Source organism: Balearica regulorum, chromosome 1 (assembly GCF_011004875.1).
Source record: "Balearica regulorum gibbericeps isolate bBalReg1 chromosome 1, bBalReg1.pri, whole genome shotgun sequence".
Classification (NCBI taxonomy): domain Eukaryota; kingdom Metazoa; phylum Chordata; class Aves; order Gruiformes; family Gruidae; genus Balearica; species Balearica regulorum.
Window position 1 is genome coordinate 48,134,173 of NC_046184.1, and position 22,139 is coordinate 48,156,311.

General features: G+C 37.4%; 2 protein-coding genes across 4 annotated transcripts in view; both read right to left on the reverse strand.

Moving 5' to 3' along the window:
• CEP290 (centrosomal protein 290) overlaps positions 1-22,139 on the reverse strand; it is a 119,431-nt gene that overhangs the window by 63,831 nt on the left and 33,461 nt on the right. For 2 of the 3 annotated variants that reach the window (XM_075748061.1, XM_075748051.1), the window contains exons 32-50: positions 18,323-18,487; positions 17,960-18,067; positions 17,738-17,872; positions 16,851-17,117; positions 15,673-15,780; positions 14,894-15,093; positions 13,990-14,203; positions 13,658-13,795; positions 13,337-13,558; positions 12,648-12,764; positions 11,103-11,248; positions 10,050-10,205; positions 9,318-9,441; positions 6,954-7,088; positions 6,595-6,681; positions 4,742-4,906; positions 4,281-4,403; positions 3,799-3,959; positions 651-792 (exon numbers count right to left, since the gene is read on the reverse strand). In XM_075748061.1, coding sequence (XP_075604176.1) covers positions 651-792; positions 3,799-3,959; positions 4,281-4,403; positions 4,742-4,906; positions 6,595-6,681; positions 6,954-7,088; positions 9,318-9,441; positions 10,050-10,205; positions 11,103-11,248; positions 12,648-12,764; positions 13,337-13,558; positions 13,658-13,795; positions 13,990-14,203; positions 14,894-15,093; positions 15,673-15,780; positions 16,851-17,117; positions 17,738-17,872; positions 17,960-18,067; positions 18,323-18,487 — 2,913 coding nt within the window. The remainder of the gene's footprint in view (positions 1-650; positions 793-3,798; positions 3,960-4,280; positions 4,404-4,741; positions 4,907-6,594; positions 6,682-6,953; positions 7,089-9,317; positions 9,442-10,049; positions 10,206-11,102; positions 11,249-12,647; positions 12,765-13,336; positions 13,559-13,657; positions 13,796-13,989; positions 14,204-14,893; positions 15,094-15,672; positions 15,781-16,850; positions 17,118-17,737; positions 17,873-17,959; positions 18,068-18,322; positions 18,488-22,139) is intronic. The other variant, XM_075748071.1, reaches the window with a different exon arrangement.
• Positions 7,853-8,857, reverse strand: LOC142601002 (uncharacterized). Its single transcript, XM_075748216.1, has one exon. It carries the CDS (start codon positions 8,772-8,774, stop codon positions 8,100-8,102), a length of 675 nt encoding a protein of 224 aa, XP_075604331.1. The 5' UTR covers positions 8,775-8,857; the 3' UTR covers positions 7,853-8,099.

The following is a 22,139-nucleotide window of genomic DNA, read 5'->3' on the forward strand; positions in this document are numbered from 1 at the left end:
CCAGTACAAGATGTCTGGGGAAGAAAACCATGCACATACTAATAAATAAGAAGATGGAAGCTAATCTAGGTCAATAGTTCTACATCTCTGGAGTACTTAAAGACCAAAATTGATGTATCTTTTCAAAGGTACCTGAGTTTAAAATTCATCAACTCTTCCATGTGTGAAATAATATTTGTAGGACTTATTAGGGACTGCAGGTAAGAGGCCATATTGGAAACAGGCATGAAGATCCCCTTTAGGATAGCAAAGTGAATCCCCCAAAAATGACCTGGAAGGAAGAGGGAAGTCCCTGCAGCAAATTCACTCCACAGAACAAGCTACCAAAATTTTAAGGCCATTTGAAGCATTTATATGTACAGGCTTTCATGTGATCAATGAAATTATAGTAAAAACAACCCTACAGAAGAATACAGTAGAAAAAATTCATATTACTCTAAGACTTGAAGTCAAGAATATATATTAATAATATGTGGTAAACCTCATTAATTGGCTAAAATATGTAAATGTACAATTACAACTAGGACTGAATAAACCCATACAAGCAAGGATTAAGAAAAAAAATATACTCTGCCAATATAGACATTAGAAAGAAATTATTTAATATTAAGCAATCTATTCTCAGAGTTATTTGGCTAAATTTTACTCACTTGTTCTTTTAGATCTTGTAAGTTTTTATCAGCATTGTGTTCACGTTCTGTTGCTTCCTGAAGTAGCCGTTTAAGGTCAGTAATGCTTTGGGTTTTTTTAGCAATATCCATTTCCATTTCCTTCATCTTAGTTTCATGCATCCTGTTAGTATTTTTATTTAGAAAAAGATAAGAGCAAAAGCTAATAATTTTGCAGAAATAGAGATTAAAATATCTTTAGGATATTAAATACCATAAAATACACTCTAAAATATGTTTACGGTATTGGCCTTGGAATAACCACTGGTTTTATTTATAAGTGAGCTGAAAGAAGCTTAATGAAAAATACATTTTTAATCTTAGAATAAAGGCTTTTCCAAATGTTACACCTTTGTGGATCTTACTTTGTGCCTATGCTTTATTAAAGGGGGGCTGGAATCTTTTTAAGGTATTGCACATAAAACCCAACCTACTTCCTGCTAAAAACACGCATGTCTCTCATTGATGCAGTTTGCACATTGTTCAGGTCTTACTTCGGTGTCATACCTCTGACAGTATTTTTCTTATGATTTAATAATTTACGGAAAATAAATTACGGTACTGAGAAAAGGGCTAATACAGATACAGAAGATGAAGGCTCCAAGGACAAAAATGTTCTGCAAGAAATTATGTTTACCTTGGAGAAACAGCAGTCTGAAGAGGATTCTGTTTTGCTTTGAGCCATACAAGGCTACAAAAAGGTTTTGTAGAATCATTGAAATGTTGGTTGGAAGGTACCTCTGGAGATCATGTAGTCCCATCTCCCATCTGAAGTGGGTTTTCAGATAGATAGCAATACAATCTCCAACACCTTGCTGCCTGCCGAAGAGCCTTCCCAAGGATCACCTGGATGACACCTTTGTCTGCCTGATCAAATACTTTCTCTTACCATGTAGATGCTTTGGAAGACGTGCTGGTGAGCTGGCTTGCATGTGAAAGTGTCCCAGTCAGCTCCTCTAAATTAGTGATGTCTTAATGTTATTCACTTACTTTAAAATCACATTAAAGTAAATGGAAATAAAAGGTTTTATTCACACCAGTTGAAATAGGCAAGTACAATTAAGCGCAACCATATATTTTATATCCATCTATCTATACACAACTACCTATCTATATCAACTAAATAGAACTAAGTAGAAATGTTTTTCAAAAAAGTGGAGAACTGAAAAACTGTAGTCAAACTACTGAGCTGATATACTAGCTGTTAAGGGCCTACCATGTTCACTGCATGTTCCTGTCCTCCTCCTCCAGCTGGCAGCTAGTTTTGCCCTCCTTCCTTACACTAAATATGACTGTCATCGGTCCTTGCATAAAGACATTGTACCTCACTACATAGTTAGAGGGAAGGTTAAAATGAATGGCTTTCTGAGGTCTCACTGAAGTTAAATAGCTCAGCAATAGGTCAGAAAAGCACCAGAACACCCCAAGGGATCCTGTAGGAGTGCAAGACTGGGAAGTGGGTAAAATCTTGGACATCAGCAGGCAGACTGTTCAACAGTGATCTGACCTGAGATGGAACCAGACAAGTCTCTCTCCTGACCAGCTGATTTTTCTGCCTCAATAAGATTGCGGTCAGAGGTTGTTTTTGTAGATACCTTCCACCTCTGCTGACACTTATTAAAGAGTACTTTTGCAACATGTAATCTTTTTTCATCTTGAGGTCATCCAGGAGCCAAGACTAAGTATTTCTTCCCAAGAATTTACTCTGTTCCATCCTTATGCAGAACACGGGCTGTTTATTTCTTTTAATAACATAAGCATTGTTTCATTTTCTTGTCCTTTTCTGAGATACAGCAGCACAAGAGATGATATCCAATTAAAAACTCTTGTCTCAAGAGGGGTAAAATTCTCCTTCCTCATCCACTTTGATGAATCGCAGGCATGTTTCATGTGAATGTATCATCAAACTACATATTCTATATCAATCTGTTCATTATTAAACATGCTAGTGTGATGTATGACTAGCATCTTTGTGCATAGCTCATTATTGAAAATGGGTGTAATAGTAATGCTTTTTGGACTGGCAATGGTTTTGGGGTGACTGCCAAAATAACTTCTGTAAGCAAACCACAAAATACAGAACTAAACAGCTTGCTTCTAGCAAAGAAATGAATGCAATTAAAGTTGTTCAGGCTGTAGAGTTAAGATCTCCAGACTGTGTATGTAGGTTGTCATAGAAAAAGCACCCGAACTAAGTGCGTAAGTACAGATAAATTAAAAATGTATGCCTAAGTTGCAAAGCAGAAATTGGTGTCATAAAACTGTTTTCTTTAGTTTGTTCCACATTGAATGATGCAAGTGATCTTTGAATTTTAAAACAACTGATCAGTAACTTTCAGGTAACTTATTGGTAAAAAGTTGAGGACATTTACTATTACTACTAAACCAAAAATGATTTTTGATTCTGATTTCAAAGTCTGAGTTTTATCTAAAAATCTAGGAAACGGTAATTCCCACACTTCATTTTATGTATTGGAAAAGATAATGCAGTGCTAGTCTCCCGAGTTTTTCTCCCTTCTTCTACAGATAACAGAATCAACTGGATGACTGCCATTAGCTTTCAGAGCCTTCAGAACACACATAAAGGATCTTTATATGCCTACATGTCCCAAGGAGTATAGAAATCCCAGTGAGTTTTCTCTGCATATTCACATGGTCAAATGTAGTTTCGAATGCAGCCAAGCTGGAAAATGCAGGTTGCTGGCTTCCAGTTTTTGTTTCAGATTGTACTGAAATCCTTTCTATGTTCAGCAAAAACGCTGACATTATTCCACAAAGCACAAATACAATACATTTAAGCAGCACGGAACACAAAGTTCTTCCTTTTCTGGAACTATCCTGAAGTCTACAGCTGATCTGAAGAAGGGAGGTAAGTAAGTAACTGGCTTCTGTACAGAAGGAGCTAACAAGGCCAGTATGTGGGGACACTAGATCTCTTCTGGATTCATCCAGAAACCTGTATGTTGATTCTACGTACTAATAGAGAATCAGAAAAAAAATACGGATAATATAAAACTGTCTTCAAAAGAAGAAAGAAAAATTATGAAAATTAAAGTCTAATTTGTTTGCTAATATTTAAAGAGGAATTCACACTTGTGTTTACCTTCTTTACTTCATTCTCAATTCCTACCTTGCTACAACAGACTTCCAGCTTTTGCCGTCAGCTCCGTCAAACTGGCTCTCAGCCAATTTTAGCCTCTTAACGGTCTCCTCCAGCTGTACAGTTAACTTCTCATTTAATATCTCCAAGTTATTCTTTGCTATTCGTAGCTTCTCTCCACTGTCAGCTTCCTATTGTTCAACAAAAACAAGGTTTATGGAATACTTAACCTCACGTGAAGCACAGGATTATCGAACACAATGGTGAGGCAGAGTCAGTGCTGATTTAGAGGAAAACAGTGCATCCAAGATCACTAGCACTACAACTTCTGAATTCTGTCTCGGGATGCTCCTTGGATGTCTCCTCTCCACATATATAATTAAAAATTTTGTCATAGCCGTATTAGTGTATAGAACAGTGTCCATTCCATACCAACCATTAAAAAAACCCTAAAGATACTTGCCACAACCAGTAACTAATGGAAATAAAGCGATGCATTACAATGGTCGTACCTTTTTCAGTTCTTTACGCAGCCTCTCATTTTCAGAAATGACTTTTTCCATTCCTTTGGTTTTAGATTCATAACGCATACTCAGCTGACCCCCCACATGAAGTTTCATTTTTTCCATTTCAGACTAAATATCAAACAGTTTGTTAAAACACATATACATTGCTTAGTAGAGAATTTCAGATTTCCATTTTTAAAGCACAGCATAGTTGCAGCTACCTAGCATAGTGAACATAACATTTCATCACAGATTTAAATATATCATTAAGGTACAGAGTATCTTTAAATAAATCATGCAGTATGTTATGCTAAAATGAAGTTTTGCTTTTGTGTTCTGCACGTTTCACATGTCATATTTTTAAAGCACTTTTGTGCCAATCAATGTCAACAACAGGCTTGCTGCTCCATTTTCCTACTAACTTGCATATAAACAGCTATCTACAGTTATTGGAGATAAATCAGTACCTTTAGCCTCTCATTTTCCTGTTCAAGACCAAGTAATTTCTCGTTAGAAACCACAGCTGGAGCTTTTTTCAGATCTTCATTTTCTCTTTGGACTCTCTCTACAACCTTTTTCATCAAACCAATTGTTTTTTCCAGTTCTGGGACTGTCTTTCCACTTCTACCAGCCTACAGAGAGGGAAGAAAAAAAAAAAATAAAAGGAAGTAAACAAGTCATATTAACATTTTGAGATACTCCAAATCTTACTTTACTGCTTCTTTTCCCATTGCAATTTATATTTATAAAAAAGATGCTATACATTGGTGTGACTTGAACCCTAAAGCTTCTTGCATACTTAGCTCCCCAAAATGATATATTCACTCCCAAAGTCAACATATAAGCTCCTTCATTTTCTATGTTACCAAGAAAGCTGCAGTTAATCTCAAAATCTACTGGACTTTATGAACTGAACTGAAACATCAGGAAAATAGATCAAAGTACTAGTTTGTTTTTTGGAGGTTTTTTATCTTTTCTGATAGAGCAATTCCCTGATCCAACAGACTATGCAATTGCTTGAATATAATACTGTCTGAGAGAAAAAAAAAAAAAAGTATAGAATCATAGGACGGTTTGGGTTGGAAGGGACCCTCAAAGATCATCTAGTTCCAACCCCCCTGCCTATGGCAGGGACACCCTCCACTAGACCACGTTGCCCAAAGCCCCACCCAACCTGGCCTTGAACACTTCCAGGGAGGGGGCATCCACAGCTTCTCTGGGCAACCTGTTTCAGTGCCTCACCACCCTCACAGTGAAGAATTTCTTTCTCATATCTAATCTAAGTCTACCCTCCTGCAGTTTAAAGCCATTAGCCCTCGCCCTGTCAGTATATGCCCTTGTAAACAGTCCCTCTCCAGCTTTCCTGTAGGCCCCCTTCAGGTACTGGAAGGCTGCTCTAAGGTCTCCCTGGAGCCTTCTCCAGGCTGAACAACCCCAACCCTCTCAGCCTGTCCTCATAGGAGAGGTGCTCCAGCCCTCTGACCATCTTCGTGGCCCTCCTCTGGACTCTCTCCAACAGCTCCACGTCTCTCCTGTACTGGGCCCCCCAGAGCTGGATGCAGCACTCCAGGTGGGGTCTCACAAGAGCAAAGTAGAGGGGCAGAATCCCCTCCCTCGACCTGCTGGTCACACTTCTTTTGATGCAGCCCAGGATACGGTTGGCTTTCTGGGCTGCAAGCACACACTGCCGGCTCATGTTGAGCTTTTCATCAACTAACACCCCCAAGTCCTTCTCTTCAAGGCTGCTCTCAATCCATTATTTCCTTATCCAAAAACTGTCACTGCATAAGAGACAGGCAGATACACAAACACTCCATGCAAGGTACAAGTAAAAGAATGGGAAATATACAATCTCTTCCAGGTACCCATAAGCAGAACCCATTCTTCTTGTACACTGAAAGAGCTATGAAGCCACTTAAGAGTTTTTATTAAAGCAGTTTCCTTTAAAAGGTCACATAAATAGTTTGACAAGTTACTGGCAAGACAGATACTGGGCACTGCTGAAGCCTTTTTTCCCATATAACTTCTGAAATACTGCTCTATTAAAGTAGCTTACAGTAGCTAGGGTAAAATTTAACTGTCTCATCTTGCGCAGCACAACAAACAAAAAACTTCACTAACTGACACTTTCTAACATCTGCATCAAATCAAAATCCTATCTTTTACATCATAAAGTTTTAATTGTATTATGCATTAACATAAATACATTAATATAATTTTCATTTTTCATATAATTCATAATTTGGCTTTAATAAAATATTGCTTTTTTTCTATTTCAATTTCATTTAATTATGACGAAAAATGCTGTTACAATACTCACCCCTCTAATGCTGCCCAGCTTTCGTTCAACATCTGCTTTCTCTTTTTTGAGAAGTTCACACATTTCTTTTAAGTCACCTACTTGGTCCTACAAAACCAAAGTAATAAGCAACTTGTATAGACTTCAATTTGAGGTGAACAGTAACAAAATTACGGTTGGTTTACTTTGAAAAATGTAAGGAGAAAGTAATTTCCCATTGCAATGACATTTTTCATCATTTCTACCAGCCATTCAACCTTCTCATCTTCCATAAAAATATGAAAAACTGACAGTATGTACAGAAAAGATATCCATTTCTCTTTCAAGCAATCCTCTAACCTGTGCAAGGGTAAAGGTGACTACAGGTAGAAAGATGTTACCTTTAGTCTTGGCAAATCTTTATTGGCCTGCTCTAGCTGGAATCTTAGCTCAATGTTTTCAGTTGACAATCTTAAATTTTCCTTTAAAGCCTCTTGTTCTCTTCGATATTGATCATCTGATCCTATTCCTGATGTCTGGAGAAAACAGAGGGGAAAAAAATTGTTATTAAGTGGTAATACACTAGTCATTGTATCAGTTGTAACTGATAAAAAGCAACAGAGAATTAGTATTTTTCACAGAAATAAAACAGATGACAGTTGTATCACCAGTTTTGATCTAATCTGCTCTAACTCCTCCTCTGACATTTTCTAAACTTGCTTAACCTTTAAGGGAAGTTTACAAATCAGTATAACCCAGTAAAAATTTTGTCAAACCAAAATTAACTATCAAATTATTGGGTAGAACTAAATCTCAAAGTCTAAAAGACAAAAAAAGCTGAGTGTAGTCAGCTGTGACACTGTACCTGGGAACAGCATCTAATTTTAGGGACATATTCTGACATGTTTATTAAATAGTACATATGGTGATAAGGAAATTCACTGAAGTCAAACAGATCACAGAGCAAGTCAGGAAGAGTAGTACATAACTCTAGTTCTCAGTCTGTTAGTTCTTACTATCTTAAGTCTTTATCCATGGAGACTAGTAATTTCTATTACATACAGAGTGCTTTGCATACCTTATATTGCTAATTCAAACCATAAGTGTACAGTAATTATTAAGCCTGACTAGTAAAGAGTAAAACCTGTTGGTTATATAATAATCAACAGGTTTTACTTATGTAATTATGAAATTAACCATACGATCCATTAATTCATCACTAATAATGATAGCAATAAAGTATATTTTTTCTTAAGGTAAGTAATAACACATCATATGTCTCAAAGAATGAAAGTCATCAACTAGCTGCACGTATCAGTGTGATCATTTGTAAACTTCCTGGATCACAATTTTAGAATTGATAGTAGCTTACTTGTGAGCTGACAAGTATGCCTATCGTGAAAGTATACGGTTTGATTTATGGATCACTTGGTGACTACTTCAATATCCCTGCAGACCATGCATAGGAAACCACTGCACTATCAAGATCAAACTATTCTATTTCTACATCATTTCTACAGAAGAAATGCTAGAGGACTGCTACAGTATCAAACCTTAGGCATTTCACAAAATTCTGGGGTTGTTTCAACCCCCTCTGTATCACTTTGGTAAGTCTGATGTTTGTCCTCTGCAGTGTGTTGATTCATTTCATTATTCACATTTATTTTTTCTGCTTCATAGTCATCAGCTTGATTAGAAGGTTCCCCTGGATCAGACTGATTGCAGCTCATTCTGTCACTATAAGGCTCTTCTACACTTTCATCAACATTTGATTGCTTGAGTATTTCTTGCTTCCTCTCCTCTTCAAATTCCTCATGAAGTTTTCCATTTTCAGGCTGGGTTATATTTTCTTTTTCAATGCAGTTCTCCTCATCAGCTTCAGTTATATTTTTGTTTTTCAATCCATCCCTAGCAATATGTGTGTCCTTGCATTTCTCACTATCTTCAGGATTCTGTCCAGGAGACACTTCCGTGCTTGCATCTGCAGTAGCCTCACGGCCTTCATCATGCATGATGCATGTTTGCTTGTCTGCTTCCTCATCTATTTCATTGCCATCAGTAATGCTGTGATTAGTCTGATGTTTGATTTCATCTCTATTTGAAATAGGTTTCTTTTGAAGGGAATTCAAATACTTTTGTTTACCAATACCGATAGGAACAGACTTGGTTAGTTCAGTTTGGTCACATGTACTCTGATTCAAATTGAAGACAGAATGAAGCATGAAAGAAAAGAAGACAGTAAAACAAAGCAGGAAATAAAGAAAAGCTAGAATGTACTGTCAAATCTATTTCTTGAAAGACTAAGATAACCCAATAATGCAATATTTGCAATACAACAAACCTTGTAAAAATCAAAACACAACAAAATCACCAAAATCACAACAATAACTGCTCAGTATTTCTGCAAATTCTGTGCATCCCAATTTTTCAATCAATATGGAATGTAAAAGTAGTCTCTCAGTTTCAGAGTCACATATTTAAAAATATATATCCTTTATTTCTCCACATATGCTAGGATGCTGAATATTTCAGCTTCTACCTGTAAAACAGAGAAACCGTAAATCTTGGTTTTGAGGGGTTTTTTTTGGGTTTGTTTTGTTGTGTTTTTTAAAAAACATTAAAAGCTGAGTATTTCATATCCTGTTCTAGAATACTATAATTTGAAATAAAACCAGCTAAATGACACAGAATACTAAAGGGATAACAAATATTTTTGTTAAGTAGGTGTGATTCTTCTAAGTAATATGGTTGCATTATTAACTTACCGAGGGTCTAGAATATGTCTCTCTTGAACGCTGTCTCTGTAATGCATGAAGCTTTTCCTGGAGGTATTGATTTTTGAAATGTAATTCTTCTACAACAGAATCTCGTGGGATTGCTTGTTGTGTTCTACATCAAAAAATTAATCAAGCCAAAACAAATGGCTATTAATGCAGAAAAAACATTCCTTAAGCTAAAAACCCATGAACTTCTGGATTACTAGATTGGATCTTCTAGTATTTCTGAGGTAGTTATTCTAAACCAATGTTAGCCACATACACTATTTCAAATAATCCCTGTGAATTGAAAGTATGTTGGCAAAAGGAATCTGTTCTTTTGAGACGTGCACAGCTTCCACTACTCAGGTACGCTATCCACTGTGATAGTGGATACACTAATTAAGAATACATTCCCTAACTGCAAATTAGCAGTTCCAGTAACTTTCACCAACTTTAAATTGTAATTATAATTTTACACAATAGGAGCCAGACGTTTTTTATATTATTTAGCTTTTTAGAATAATGAACCAATGCTGCATCTTCTCTGAACATGCATAATTGCTCTGAAGTAGTTTTAAGTTTGCTAATCACAGACTTGGAGAAGGAGTTTTGAAATTCCTGCCTGTTTTTTTCCTTATTGAATCAGTTGGTCTAATAGAGACTATCTTTCTCTTTTCACAGATTTTTTTCTCATTTAGATTTTTTAGTCTTTATAGATTATTTTAAAATGCCTCTCACCTCATGTGAGCAATTTCATTTTCTAAATCTAGGTTGCGTTTTCTTAGTTCTTCCAGTTCTTTTTCAGTCTCTGAGGCTCTTACTCCAACAACACGGTCAACAGTGACACCAGTAATTTTCAGTTTCTTCTGTAGAGCAATTTTGTCTTTCTCAGTCCTGCAACATCCAGTAAATTTACATTTAAAACTTTATTTCCTAACTTGCTTTCTTTAGGAGAAAATATTTTCTGTCTTAAAGAATTCACATTTGCAATTTATTTGCTCACTGAACCACACTCCCTTTTCTGTTTAATAAGGTTATCTTATAGACAGTATAGCTTTACTGTAAAAAAACCCAACAAACAAAAAACAACTAAGCCTGGAAAAAACAATGAACATTAAGTCAGTATCATGCATGTCATAAACCACTTGCTGGTCTTGCCTGTGTTTTAGGTGAATTTCATGCAAGTCTTGCTAAGAATAAATGCCATTTTGAAGCAGGTTCAAATCACAATCTAACAGCAGCTACAATCACAATCACAGTTTCCTCTCTCTTCTGCATCTTTTATCAGTAAAACCCTGCCATGACTATACTGAAGTAACCGTAAGATTTGCAGAGGGTTTGCATATGTGTTTTTTTTAAAGGCTTCTATCTCATAATCCTAGAACCATCAGTACTGCAGTAGCACTACACATAACAGTAGCACAGCATCCAGTCCTAGCAACCCTGGTTAAATAACACAGCAGTGAAAAATAGCCTGTCCTCATAAAGCTGTTATTTGTTTCATGGGAATAACAGAATACTATATACAAGAAGCATAATAAAGGACTTTAATTTGTCTTATTCAGAGACAGTTTCTTCTAATAAAGGTTGTTAGCTTCTAGAAGGGAAAGGATATTAGAGGAATAGCTCTCTGCTTGAGAATTAACTAATCTTTTTAATCTCAATAGCAATGCCAAATTCTAGACATCAATCTTATAAACATAACAAACTGTTATAATTATTATGTGGCAAACATATTTGGATTTCCCTTATGTCATCATTTTGTAGCTGAATCTATTAAAACCAACTCACTTGGTATAAATTTCCTTCAATGTATTCAACTGTTTGGCTAAAGCATCTGCTTCTTTTTCCTTTTCCCTTAGTTTGTTCCGCAATCCTTCCAGTCTGATTTGCCATTTTTTACCTTCTTCCCATCTAATTATTTCCTCCTTGGAGGTCTGTGAAGCAGACAAACAAGAAACAGGGAAAAAAAAAAAAAGCAAACACGTTAGAAAATCAAGAATTATATATTCTTCTTTTATCACTTTAAGACATGTACCTATAGCAGGCATGTATTATCTACCTTATTTGCCATAAGGTAAATAGCAGGCCCAGCTGGATACCTTAAGAATGCTGTATCAACTGATATATAAAGCTGATGCAGTTTAATGCTATTACCAAATTCTTCCTTAGCTTTTCATATTCATTTCACAAAAAAGGAGTGACACATTTTATGAAATTAGAGGTGCTAGTGCAATGTATCCTTTCACTTCGAATTACATGTTAGTAAAGAAGACAGATTAAAAGAAGTAGTGTTTTTCTATGCCACTTTACAGCAGATCTGTCTTCTGCAGCTCATCAGTTTATATGTCCCTGCTGCACAGCTGTACAATTGGTCATTTTAGTTTATTTTTCCTATGAGAAATGGAGTCTCTACTTAAAGTTACAATTCAGTAATGATAAATTATACTTGAGTTAAAAACTGTACCTATGTGATCACAAATGGCTACTGAAAAATTAGTCAATATTCCAATAAGCAATTTTTGTTTCATTTTAAATGGACTTTTCCCTTCTCCAGTTAGCCCCTGTACTTCCTTTTCTGTCTTCATTCTAAACAGTTACTGCTACTAAGGGACAGACAGCAAAATCTTGGAAAAAGGAAAAGAAAACATGCCAAGTTTGAGAAAAATATCTCTAGACACTAAGCAACAGGCATTTAAAAAGCCTCGAATTAATTGGAAGCATAAGTGAAGTCCTAGAATAATATTTGATATCATAAATAGTCTGAACGTCATTATACAAGCATGCTATAATATTCCAGTATACTTTATGATTACTATGATAAGCCACTAATTAGTTACTGAAGTAGTAAAATAACAAGCAAAAAACCAAACAAAACAACTGGTAAAACAAACATATCTCCAATCGCTCAGAACCTCCTCTATGTGTAGATCACTATTGTGAGAACAATCACTTATACAGACATCATCCCTTTTAGGATTCACACTTTTGCTCTGAAGTACTTCATGGTTTTATCATTGCATTGAGTTCACAAATGCACATTTGACAGCACTTACGTAATCGATTTCACTGCTACCTATAAAATCTTAGTTTTCTAAGATTTGTAAGGGATCTTTAATTCTACAACAATGGCAGGAAAACATTAATATACTGGTACTAAGCACCAAGAGCAGTAACAAAGAGCATGGGAAACATGAAGTTACAGTCATGAAACTGCTTTTGTTCTGATTAAGTTTGCTTGGTTGGTTGGGGTTTTTTAGAGGCAATAGGGAGAGTTGAACAGCCTAGACCTAGGCTGATGGTGCCTTTCTAAGCCATGATCTAAATATCACATACCTTGTCTTCTCTTACACCTTTTTTTTCTGTTTCTTCACACTTCTTCTCAAGTTCACTTTCCAACTTTGTAATTTTTTTCTGAAGTGCATCAATCAGATTTTGTTCATCAGCTTTGCTCTGAAAAATTACAAACTTTTAGAAACTTAAAGTTTAATGAACACTACCTAAGTATTTCCCTCCACTCAAAAAATAAGGACTTTAATTCCAATAGGTAGAATTAGTTTATGACCTAAATGATCTTTTTAAAAGTATCTTTAAATTATTAAAGTATTTGAATATAACTTTGCATTCTAAACTGAATAATCAGCAGCAAGTAGCTGAATTACAAAAAAATAAATCAGACAATTCTACTGTAAATCCTTCCCTTTTCTTCTGAAAAGGGAAATAATGACAGCCAGGAAGATCACAAAAATCCATTTTTCAAAGAAGCTTTGAAAGCAGCAGTTCAATTCCTCAGACTCTTGCAAACATATTTCAGAGAGCAAGTATTTTTCAATCTCTTCCTTTTATTTGAGGCATGCTTCCAACAGCAAAAGCTAATAGCTCACGTGCAACCCAGCTGATGAGCAAACATAACTTTTTAAATAGTGTAAGTCTCAGTGCCTGCCAAAAGTACTTAATCTTTCCTCTCAGCACATCTATGCAGAAACTTGACCAACATTGAATGTATTCTTAAAAATCACTTCTACCTGAATGGTACTGCTTAGCCTCCTAATCCGTTTCTTCAGTTCTTCATTTTCTTTCTCGATTTCATTTTTTTCTCTTAACATTTTAGCAAATGCTTTTTCTTTCCTCTGAAGTTCTTGGTTCAATTCATTCCTTTCATCAGACAAAGAACTTTCCCTAGTTTTACTTATTTTTAGGTTATATGTAAGTTTTGTGATCTGATTATTTAATTCCTCTATCTGTGTCTAGAAGAAAACAAACAAACAAGCAAACAAACCAGCAAACCCCCCAAATCAATATAATCAACAATACAACACTGCAATACAATATTACCTAGTACTCACCATAAGCTCCTTTGTTTGTCTGTCAACAATCTCCTGGACATTCATATATGCCTCTTTTTGTGATGCAGCAGAAATAATCTGCTGTTCAGCATTAGCAGTCATTTCTGCTCGGAGTTCTAGAAGTGCTTTACTCAAAGCCTGAAAATAATAAATTCAAGTTCTTTTAAGTGAAGAAGCTGCTAATATGAAGATTACAAGAAAAGGCAATTATATTTTACTATGTTATATTATGCAATTATATTCTACCTCCTGCTGTACTATACATAGAATTCTTAAGCACTAAGCAACATAAAACATTTATGTGACATAGGGATTAATTTTTGTTGACTAACTTTCTGTTGCTTCTCTTTTATGGCTAACTGGCTCTTCAGGTGTTCCACCAGGTTTTTCAGTGTTGCTGTGGGTGCTCTATTATTTGCTTCTTTTTGAACCTCTAGTTCAGCTTTTACATTTGCTAACTCCTTCTCCATCTGAGATAACATGTTCCTCAATTCATTTGCTTCATCTTTCAGTTGTTCCACATCAACCGTGTGCTTTTCTTGAAGCCTAATAAAAAATAAGCATTAATAGGGTACACTGCAATAATTAAGTTAGCAAACTCCAAATAAATACCAAAAGGCACAATGTTATATTTTTATTATTGTTAAAGCAAATGACATATAGATTTGGAAAGAGCAAAAAAAAGACTGACTCAATAAAGATGGCTTCCATTTAATAGAAAAATTACTGAAGAAGATTAGCAAAATGAGATTAGAGCATTGTTCATTCTAATTCCTGGTCCTAACAGGTAAAGAAAGCATCATGCTTTTTTCCTTTTAAACAGAGGTTGAATTTTCATGATTTTAAACTTGTTAGGCAGCAAGCCCAAATGGATGTATCAGGGAAAAAAACCCAACGCACACACAAACCAGCAAGTATCACAGTAGCTTAAAGACAACTCTCATACCAAGGCTCCTTGAATATTTTCTTTTCCACTGAATGGGACAAAGCTAACAACTGAAAGGCATTTTTCCAAGCTAATATAGCCAGTTTTGCTATATTAGCCTTGATGAAGGGCTACAGATTAAAGATAATTTACAATTTCCAACCATAGTAACTCTTCTGAGTTAGTATTTTAGCCAAATCTTAAATTCAGCAAAAACATGTTCAATTTGATAGACGAGTCCTGTAGCAGCAATACATAACTGACTTGATTCAATCCAATTATGACTTATGTTAACAGCCTAAAAAACTTACTGGGCTCTGACAGTCTCAAACTCTTTGATTTTCATTAAAGTAATTTGTTTTTGTTTCTCCAAATCAGATGATGTTTTCTTTAATTTTCCAACAAGTGAAGCAAGAGAATTATCCTGTTCTGCTACAGTTTGCTCCATTTCAGCCAAGTGGAGAAAATATTTGTTGTTGGAAAGTGATAAAGAAGTCTTTTTCACTAACTCCTGTAAAACAGAACAAATGCACGTGATAAATATTTTAAACTTTAAATCAAAGATAAGCATTAGTGATGCATTTTAAACTAAATCCTGAATATAACCAAGTATTAATATCTAACATGTTTATTTACTGAGATGGGATTATTAGTCCACAGAGAAAGTAGCCACACTGGTTTGAAGAGAGCTTTGTGGATCTAATGATCCTCAGAATAACCAGTTAAATACAGGTTTCACCTTAGCCTGAAGTGTCAAGAGAAAATTTGTACTGAAATGGGTTAGCTGAACATAACCACAGACTGAATGAAAAGAACAGAAAACAAAATACACCTTTCTCTCCTAGAAATCTCCATAAATCAGGATGATACAAAAAATGCTCATAAGCTGGTAACTTTGGTTTTTTTACATTTCACTTCTAATCCATCTGTTGCGAATTCTCTCAAGAATACAATAATTCTGTATCAACCACCCATTTGCTTATCCTGTCATCATTTATTACTTACTTTTGACTGCAAAACTGTTCTTTTGGGCAACAATTTTAAAAATCTGGGAACAATGTAAATAATTCCACAAATACACATTACTCACCAAAGCAGTCTGTTTGAATTTATTAAGGGAATTGTCAGTATGCAAATTTAACTTCTGGTGTAGAACTCTAAGGTCTTCCTCATGCTTATTTGCCATTTCCTCTTGTTCCTGTTAGTTCAAAATAAAAATATAACTCTACTGATGCACACTATTCCAGAAAGTCATGAAACTACAGTATCTTCATGTTGATTTCTCACTCATTGCTCAGTTTTGCTCCCCAAATTTTTCTCTAATTCTGGCAGTTTTAAAAATTCTTTTCTTCTTGCTATAATAAATGATTTTTTTTTCCTTTTGCACACTATTGGAAAAAAAAGCTACTATTGCAGTTTTAAGCTATTTAGGAAGTAGTATGGTGCACCAGGACAGGAGCTGGAGAGCAAAACAGTTGGTGTTGGTCCTCACCAACTACGATTATCAATATGGACAGTGATATCCATACTATATAGTTTTCAGGTCTGTTTACTTTGGACTATAGTGTGATCCTGTGAAATGAATGTCTGCTGGCAGACAGAGCACAGTAGGCTCATTTTTAGACTGCATCTTCTGATTTAGTTCCAAACAAAAAAACTTGATTTCTCGCAGAAGAAAAAGCTACACATGTTAACCAGAGCACACTAAGCGAAGATGATAAGAAGTTCGCTTTGGAAATGTGCTTCTGATTCAAACACACTAAGACTGATGCATGTTTAGTCTCGAAATAGCTCTTATACACAAGGTTTATGCTTTAAAATATGCTTTAATTTAAAATATGCTTTAATTTAAAATATGCTTTAATTTAAAATATGCTTTAAGAAGCATATTTTTGATAAATGCATCTTTGCTGTACCTTCCAAATTCACTACAAGATGCAGTACAGAGATCATTGTTGCAAGTACTGGAAAATCCCATATAAATATACAATATACTGAGACCATTTCTCATAGCAGAATTTTAATTTTCTTCCTGTCACACTAATTTAATTCCTAGACAGACATCATATACATAACCTTGTGACCGAGCAAGCCTCCTATTTTAAGAAGTTAAAAAATTCCACATGAACTTTCTACATAACAATTACTGTCTCTGTTCTGTTACCTGAGGTCAGACACTTTTAAAGATTTCACTAGCAATGAGATAAACAAAGAATCAAATAAAACAACTTAAAAATGAAAGAAATTTTGTGCAAAAACTTTAACTACCTCTCTTGCTTTAGCAAGCAAATGTTGGTATTTTTTTAACACTTCCTCCTTTTGATTTAATCTTGCTTGCATATTTGTGATGGTTTGATGAGCAATTTTTACGGCACGATGGTACTCTGGATCATCTTCTTGTTTGCTTAATTCAGCCATTATTTTCTCTCTTTCTGATGTTGCAGGTAATTGAAGTCTTAGTTCATTTATAACTTTGTCTCTTGATAAAACATTTTGTTCAGCTTTCCACAGAGCAGTTTCCTTTTCTTTTAATTTCTACAACGAAAGGCAATTGTTGCATTTCCAAAATTCAAACACTGCAGAAAGATCTTACTTTTTAAAAAAACATACCATAAAGATTTGTCTAAATGGACTTACAAACAGAAAACATTTCGCACTCAGTTCTGGCTGTATGGGATTACTATTAGATAAAAAAAGTCCCAGAATATCATTACCGTGTCTTTATCTGTTATTTGCTTCGCACAAGACACTCATTTTGTGATACCAAATTAAGAAGAACCACAAAGTATCTTCAGTAACAGAGTTTCAGTTTAGCAACCAAAGATAAGAAGATTTTGTTATGCTACTTGTTAAATTTAATGTAACGCTTGCTAAATTTAACTAGCTATAGTCAACTGAATTTTGATTAGCAAAAGCATCTTACCCTACTAAATGATTATTCTAAAATATTCAAAAAATGTCCCCAATAATTTGTTCCCACGGAAAAATATTGGTGTGATTATATTATTTACATTTGCTCTGTGTTAAATAATTCTAAGCGATTGGTCACATTCGAGTGACATTTATAAAAGGATATTTATTGTATATAAAAAAAATTAAAGGGCATAGAAATACAGATGTTGTCCCTTTATATGATAATATATATATTTAATTACCTCCTCCAGTGATTTGCAGGTTGTTCTAGTTTCCAGGATTGTTCGAATATGCTCCTGAATCTTTCTCAAAGCCAACTCAAGTTGTTGTGGGAGTGGCAAACTAGGGTCTGGAACTGATCCTGTAGCCTCTTCTAACTGCACAGAAAGATTCATATTCATGTAATCTGACAGCTCCGAAAAACGTGCTTATGAGTCTATTTTTAGTTAATTCAGTAAATTTACCTTTAGAGCTGTACTAAATATTTCATTTTGTTGATGATCATACAGGTCTAATTGGCGCTGCAGTTCTACTTCCCTCTGGTCCCAAGCCATTTGCCTTTCTTCATGAAACTGTAACAAATGTTTGATAAAGGTATTCTATTTATTGAAGGCAATGGGAATTTTATGACCAACTTAAACACAAAAAAAAAAGGGGGGGGGGGGATACCAAAATGTAAAATACTCAAATGTTCTGTTAAAAAGAATTATGGAACCAAGATACAAACATCTGTGTTAAAAACTTAGTAAGAAGAATCTTCCTTTTTAAAAATCACTGAGCGAAATAAGGAATAGGCTGTTTTTCTAATAGCATACAGAAATACATACCTTGTTCTGCTGTACAATTTCTTCCTCCAGATTATTGATTGTACGTTCATATTCAGAAATTATATTACGTAAATACTTCACCTCTTCCTTTTGCTTGACTAACTCTCGATTGAGTTTAAGTTCCTGCAGATGGAGTTCCTCCATCTTCATATGCCATTCAATTACCTAATAACGAATGATACACTATTATATTTACCAAGCCCACAGGCCAACAAGATGCAGCTACACTCTTTGATTTTGAGGCAGTATGGCACTTATCCAACCAGCAGGAAGAAAGACATTCTGCCTTTTTAAGCTTCTTCACTTCTCTTGAGTGAGGAGGCATGACAAGAGTATAAAACGGCAGGAGGAATGACTGAAAAGTGCAGCAAACAATTGGAAAGGCAACAGGGTTCCCCTACACTGACAGAAGTGCATTGCAAATAATTTTCAGATGACCTAAGTTATACCCTATGCATCTGTCAAGACTGAACAAAAAAGCATACAAGAAGTTTGGCTGCCTTTTCTAAATCAGCAAAAGATTTTTAAAACAATTAAAACCAGTATGTATTCAAAAATGTACATGTACTAGGAATAACAAACATGTTTTTGTCAAAATGCTCTAGAAAAATATTCGAAAACTGGCTTAAAACTAAAACATTCCAAGAGCACTACAAGCACTGCTTACATGCAGACATCTTTAGTCATGACAGATATAACCATATTATGTAATACACAGTGATTTGAAAGAGAAGTGAGAAAGCCTTATTCAAATTTCAAGGCAACATTGTTTACAATAGCAAAATACGATTACGTAGAATTACATAAGAACATTTCTGACCATGCTGCCTAAATTATTGCCCCTGGATTTGAGCACGCTCAAAACCTAGACGAGATGAACCAGGGGCCCCTGATGCAACAGGAACCAACAGGGTAACGCTGGGAAGATACATCAAAAGAATTCCTGCCACTCCAGCCAGTAAGTCAGCCTCATCGGGAGCACAACTGAAATGCCTCTACGCAAACACACGGAGCATGGGGAACAAACAAGAGGAGCTGGAGACGTGTGTGTGCCTGCAAGGGTATGACCTTATTGGCATTACGGAGACATGGTGGGATAGCTCCTATGACTGGAGTGTTGAGATGGAAGGGTACAGGCTCTTTAGGAAGGGCAGGCAGGGCAGATGAGGAGGGGGCATTGCCCTCTGTATCAATGACCAGCTGGAGTGCATGGAGCTCCACCTGGGGATGGATGAGGAGCCCATCGAGAGCCTACGGGTCAGGATTACAGGGAGGGCAGGGGCAGGGGCCGTCATAGCAGGGGTCTGCTACAGGCCACCTGACCAGGGAGACTGCGCAGATGAAGCCCTCTATAGGCAGACTGGAGCAGCCTCATGTTCACAAGCCCTGGTCCTTATGGAGGACTTCAACCACCCTGACATCTGTTGGAGGGACAATGCAGTAGAGCACAAGCAATCCAGGAAGTTCCTGGAATGTGTTGATGACAACTTTCTCCTCCAAGTGACAGAGGAGCCCACAAGGAGAGGTGCCATGCTGGACCTTATTCTCACCAATAAGGAGGGCCTGGTAAGGGATGTGAAGCTCAAGGGCAGCCTTGGCTGCAGTGACCACGAAATGGTGGAACTCAAGATCCTCAGGGCAGCGAGGAGGGCACACAGCAAGCTCACTACCCTGGACTTCAGGAGAGCAGACTCTGGCCTCTTCAGGGACCTGCTTGGTAGAATACCATGGGACAAAGCCCTGGAGGGAAGAGGGGCCCAAGACAGCTGGCTAATATTCAAGGGTCACCTCCTCCAAGCTCAGAAGCAATGCATCCCAACAAAGAGGAAGTCAGGCAAAAACACCAAGAGGCCCCCATGGATGAACAAGGAGCTCCTGCGGAAAGTCAAACAAAAAAAGGAAGCCAACAGAGGCTGGAAGCAAGGGCAGGTAGCCTGGGAGAAAAACAGACAAAGTGTCCGAGCAGCCAGGGAGCAAGTTAGGAAAGCCAAAGCCCTGTTAGAATTAAATCTGGCCAGGGATGTTAAGGACAACAAGAAAAGCTTCTATAGGTATGTTAGTGATAAAAGGAGGACGAAGGAAAATGTGGGTCCCCTCCAGAATGAAATGGGTGACCTGGTTACCCAGGATACGGAGAAGGCTGAGGTACTCAATGACTTTTTTGCCTCAGCCTTCGTTGGCAAATCCTTGAGCTACACTGCCCAGGTCACAGAAGGCAGGGACTAGGAGAATGCAGAACTGCCCACTGTAGGAGAAGATCAGGTTCGAGACCATCTAAGGAACCTGAAGGTGCACAAGTCCATGGGACCTGATGAGATGCATCCGCAGGTCTTGAGGGAACTGGCAGATGTGGCCACTCTCCATCATATCTGAGAAGTCCTGGCAGTCCGGTGAAGTTCCTGCCGACTGGAAAACGGAAAACATAACCCCCATTTTAAGAAGGGAAAAAAAGGAAGACCCAGGGAACTACAGGCCAGTCAGTCTCACCTCCGTGCCTGGCAAGATTATGGAACAGACCCTCCTGGAGATTATGCTCAGGCACATGGAAAATAAGGAGGTGACAGCCAACATGGCTTCACTAATGGCAAATCATGCCTGACAAATTTGGTGGCCTTCTATGATGGGGTTACAGTGTCGGTGGATAAGGGAAGGGCAACTGACATCATCTACCTGGACTTGTCCCACACGACATCCTTGTCTCTGAATTGGAGAGACATGGATATGCCGGATGCACCACTCCGTGGATATGGAATTGGCTGGATGGTTGCACTCAAAGAGTTGCGGTCAATGGCTTCATGTCCAAGCAGAGACCAGTGACGAGTGACATTCCTCAGGGGTTGGTACTGGGATCGACGCTGTTTAACATCTTTGTTGGCAACATGGACAGTGGGATTGAGTGCACCCTCAGCAAGTTTGCTGACGACACCAAGCTGTGTGGTGTGGTTGACATGCTGGAGGAAAGGGATGCCATCCAGAGGGACCTTGACAGGCTGGAGAGGTGGGCCCGTGCGAACCACATGAAGTTCCACAAGGGCAAGGTCCCGCACACGGGTCGGGGCAATCCCAAACACAACTATAGGCTGGGTGAGGAATGTATTGAGAGCAGCCCTAAGGAGAAGGACTTGAAGGTATTGATCAAAGAGAAGCTCAACAAGAGCCAGTGATGCGCGCTTGCAGCCCAGAAAGCCAACCGTATCCTGGGCTGCATCAAAAGAAGCGTGACCAGCAGGTCGAGGGAAGGGATTCTGCCCCTCTACTCTGCTCTTGTGAGACCCCACCTGGAGTACTGCGTCCAGCTCTGGGGGCCCCAGGAGAGACATGGAGCTGTTGGAGCGAGTCCAGAGGAGGGCCACAGAGCTGATCAGAGGGCTGGAGCACCTCTCCTATGAAGACAGGCTGAGAGAGTTGGGATTGTTCAGCCTGGAGAAAAGAAGGCTCTGGGGAGATCTAATTGCAGCTTACCAGTACCTGAAGGGGGCCTACAGGAAAGATGATGAGGGAACTGTTTATCAGGGAGTGTAGTGACAGGACAATGGGTAATGGGTTTAAGCTGAAAGAGAGTCAGTTTAGATTAGAAGTTAGGAAGAAATTCTTCACTGTGAGGGTGGTGAGGCACTGCAACAGGTTGCCCAGAGAAGCTGTGGATGCCCCCTCCCTGGAAGTGTTTAAGACCAGGTTGGATGAGGCTTTGGGCAACGTGGCCTAGTGGAGGGTGTCCCTGCCCATGGCAGGGGGGTTGGAACTAGATGATCTTTGAGGTCCCTTCCAACCCAAACCATTCTATGATTCTATGATTTATTTAAGATGACGTGGATTT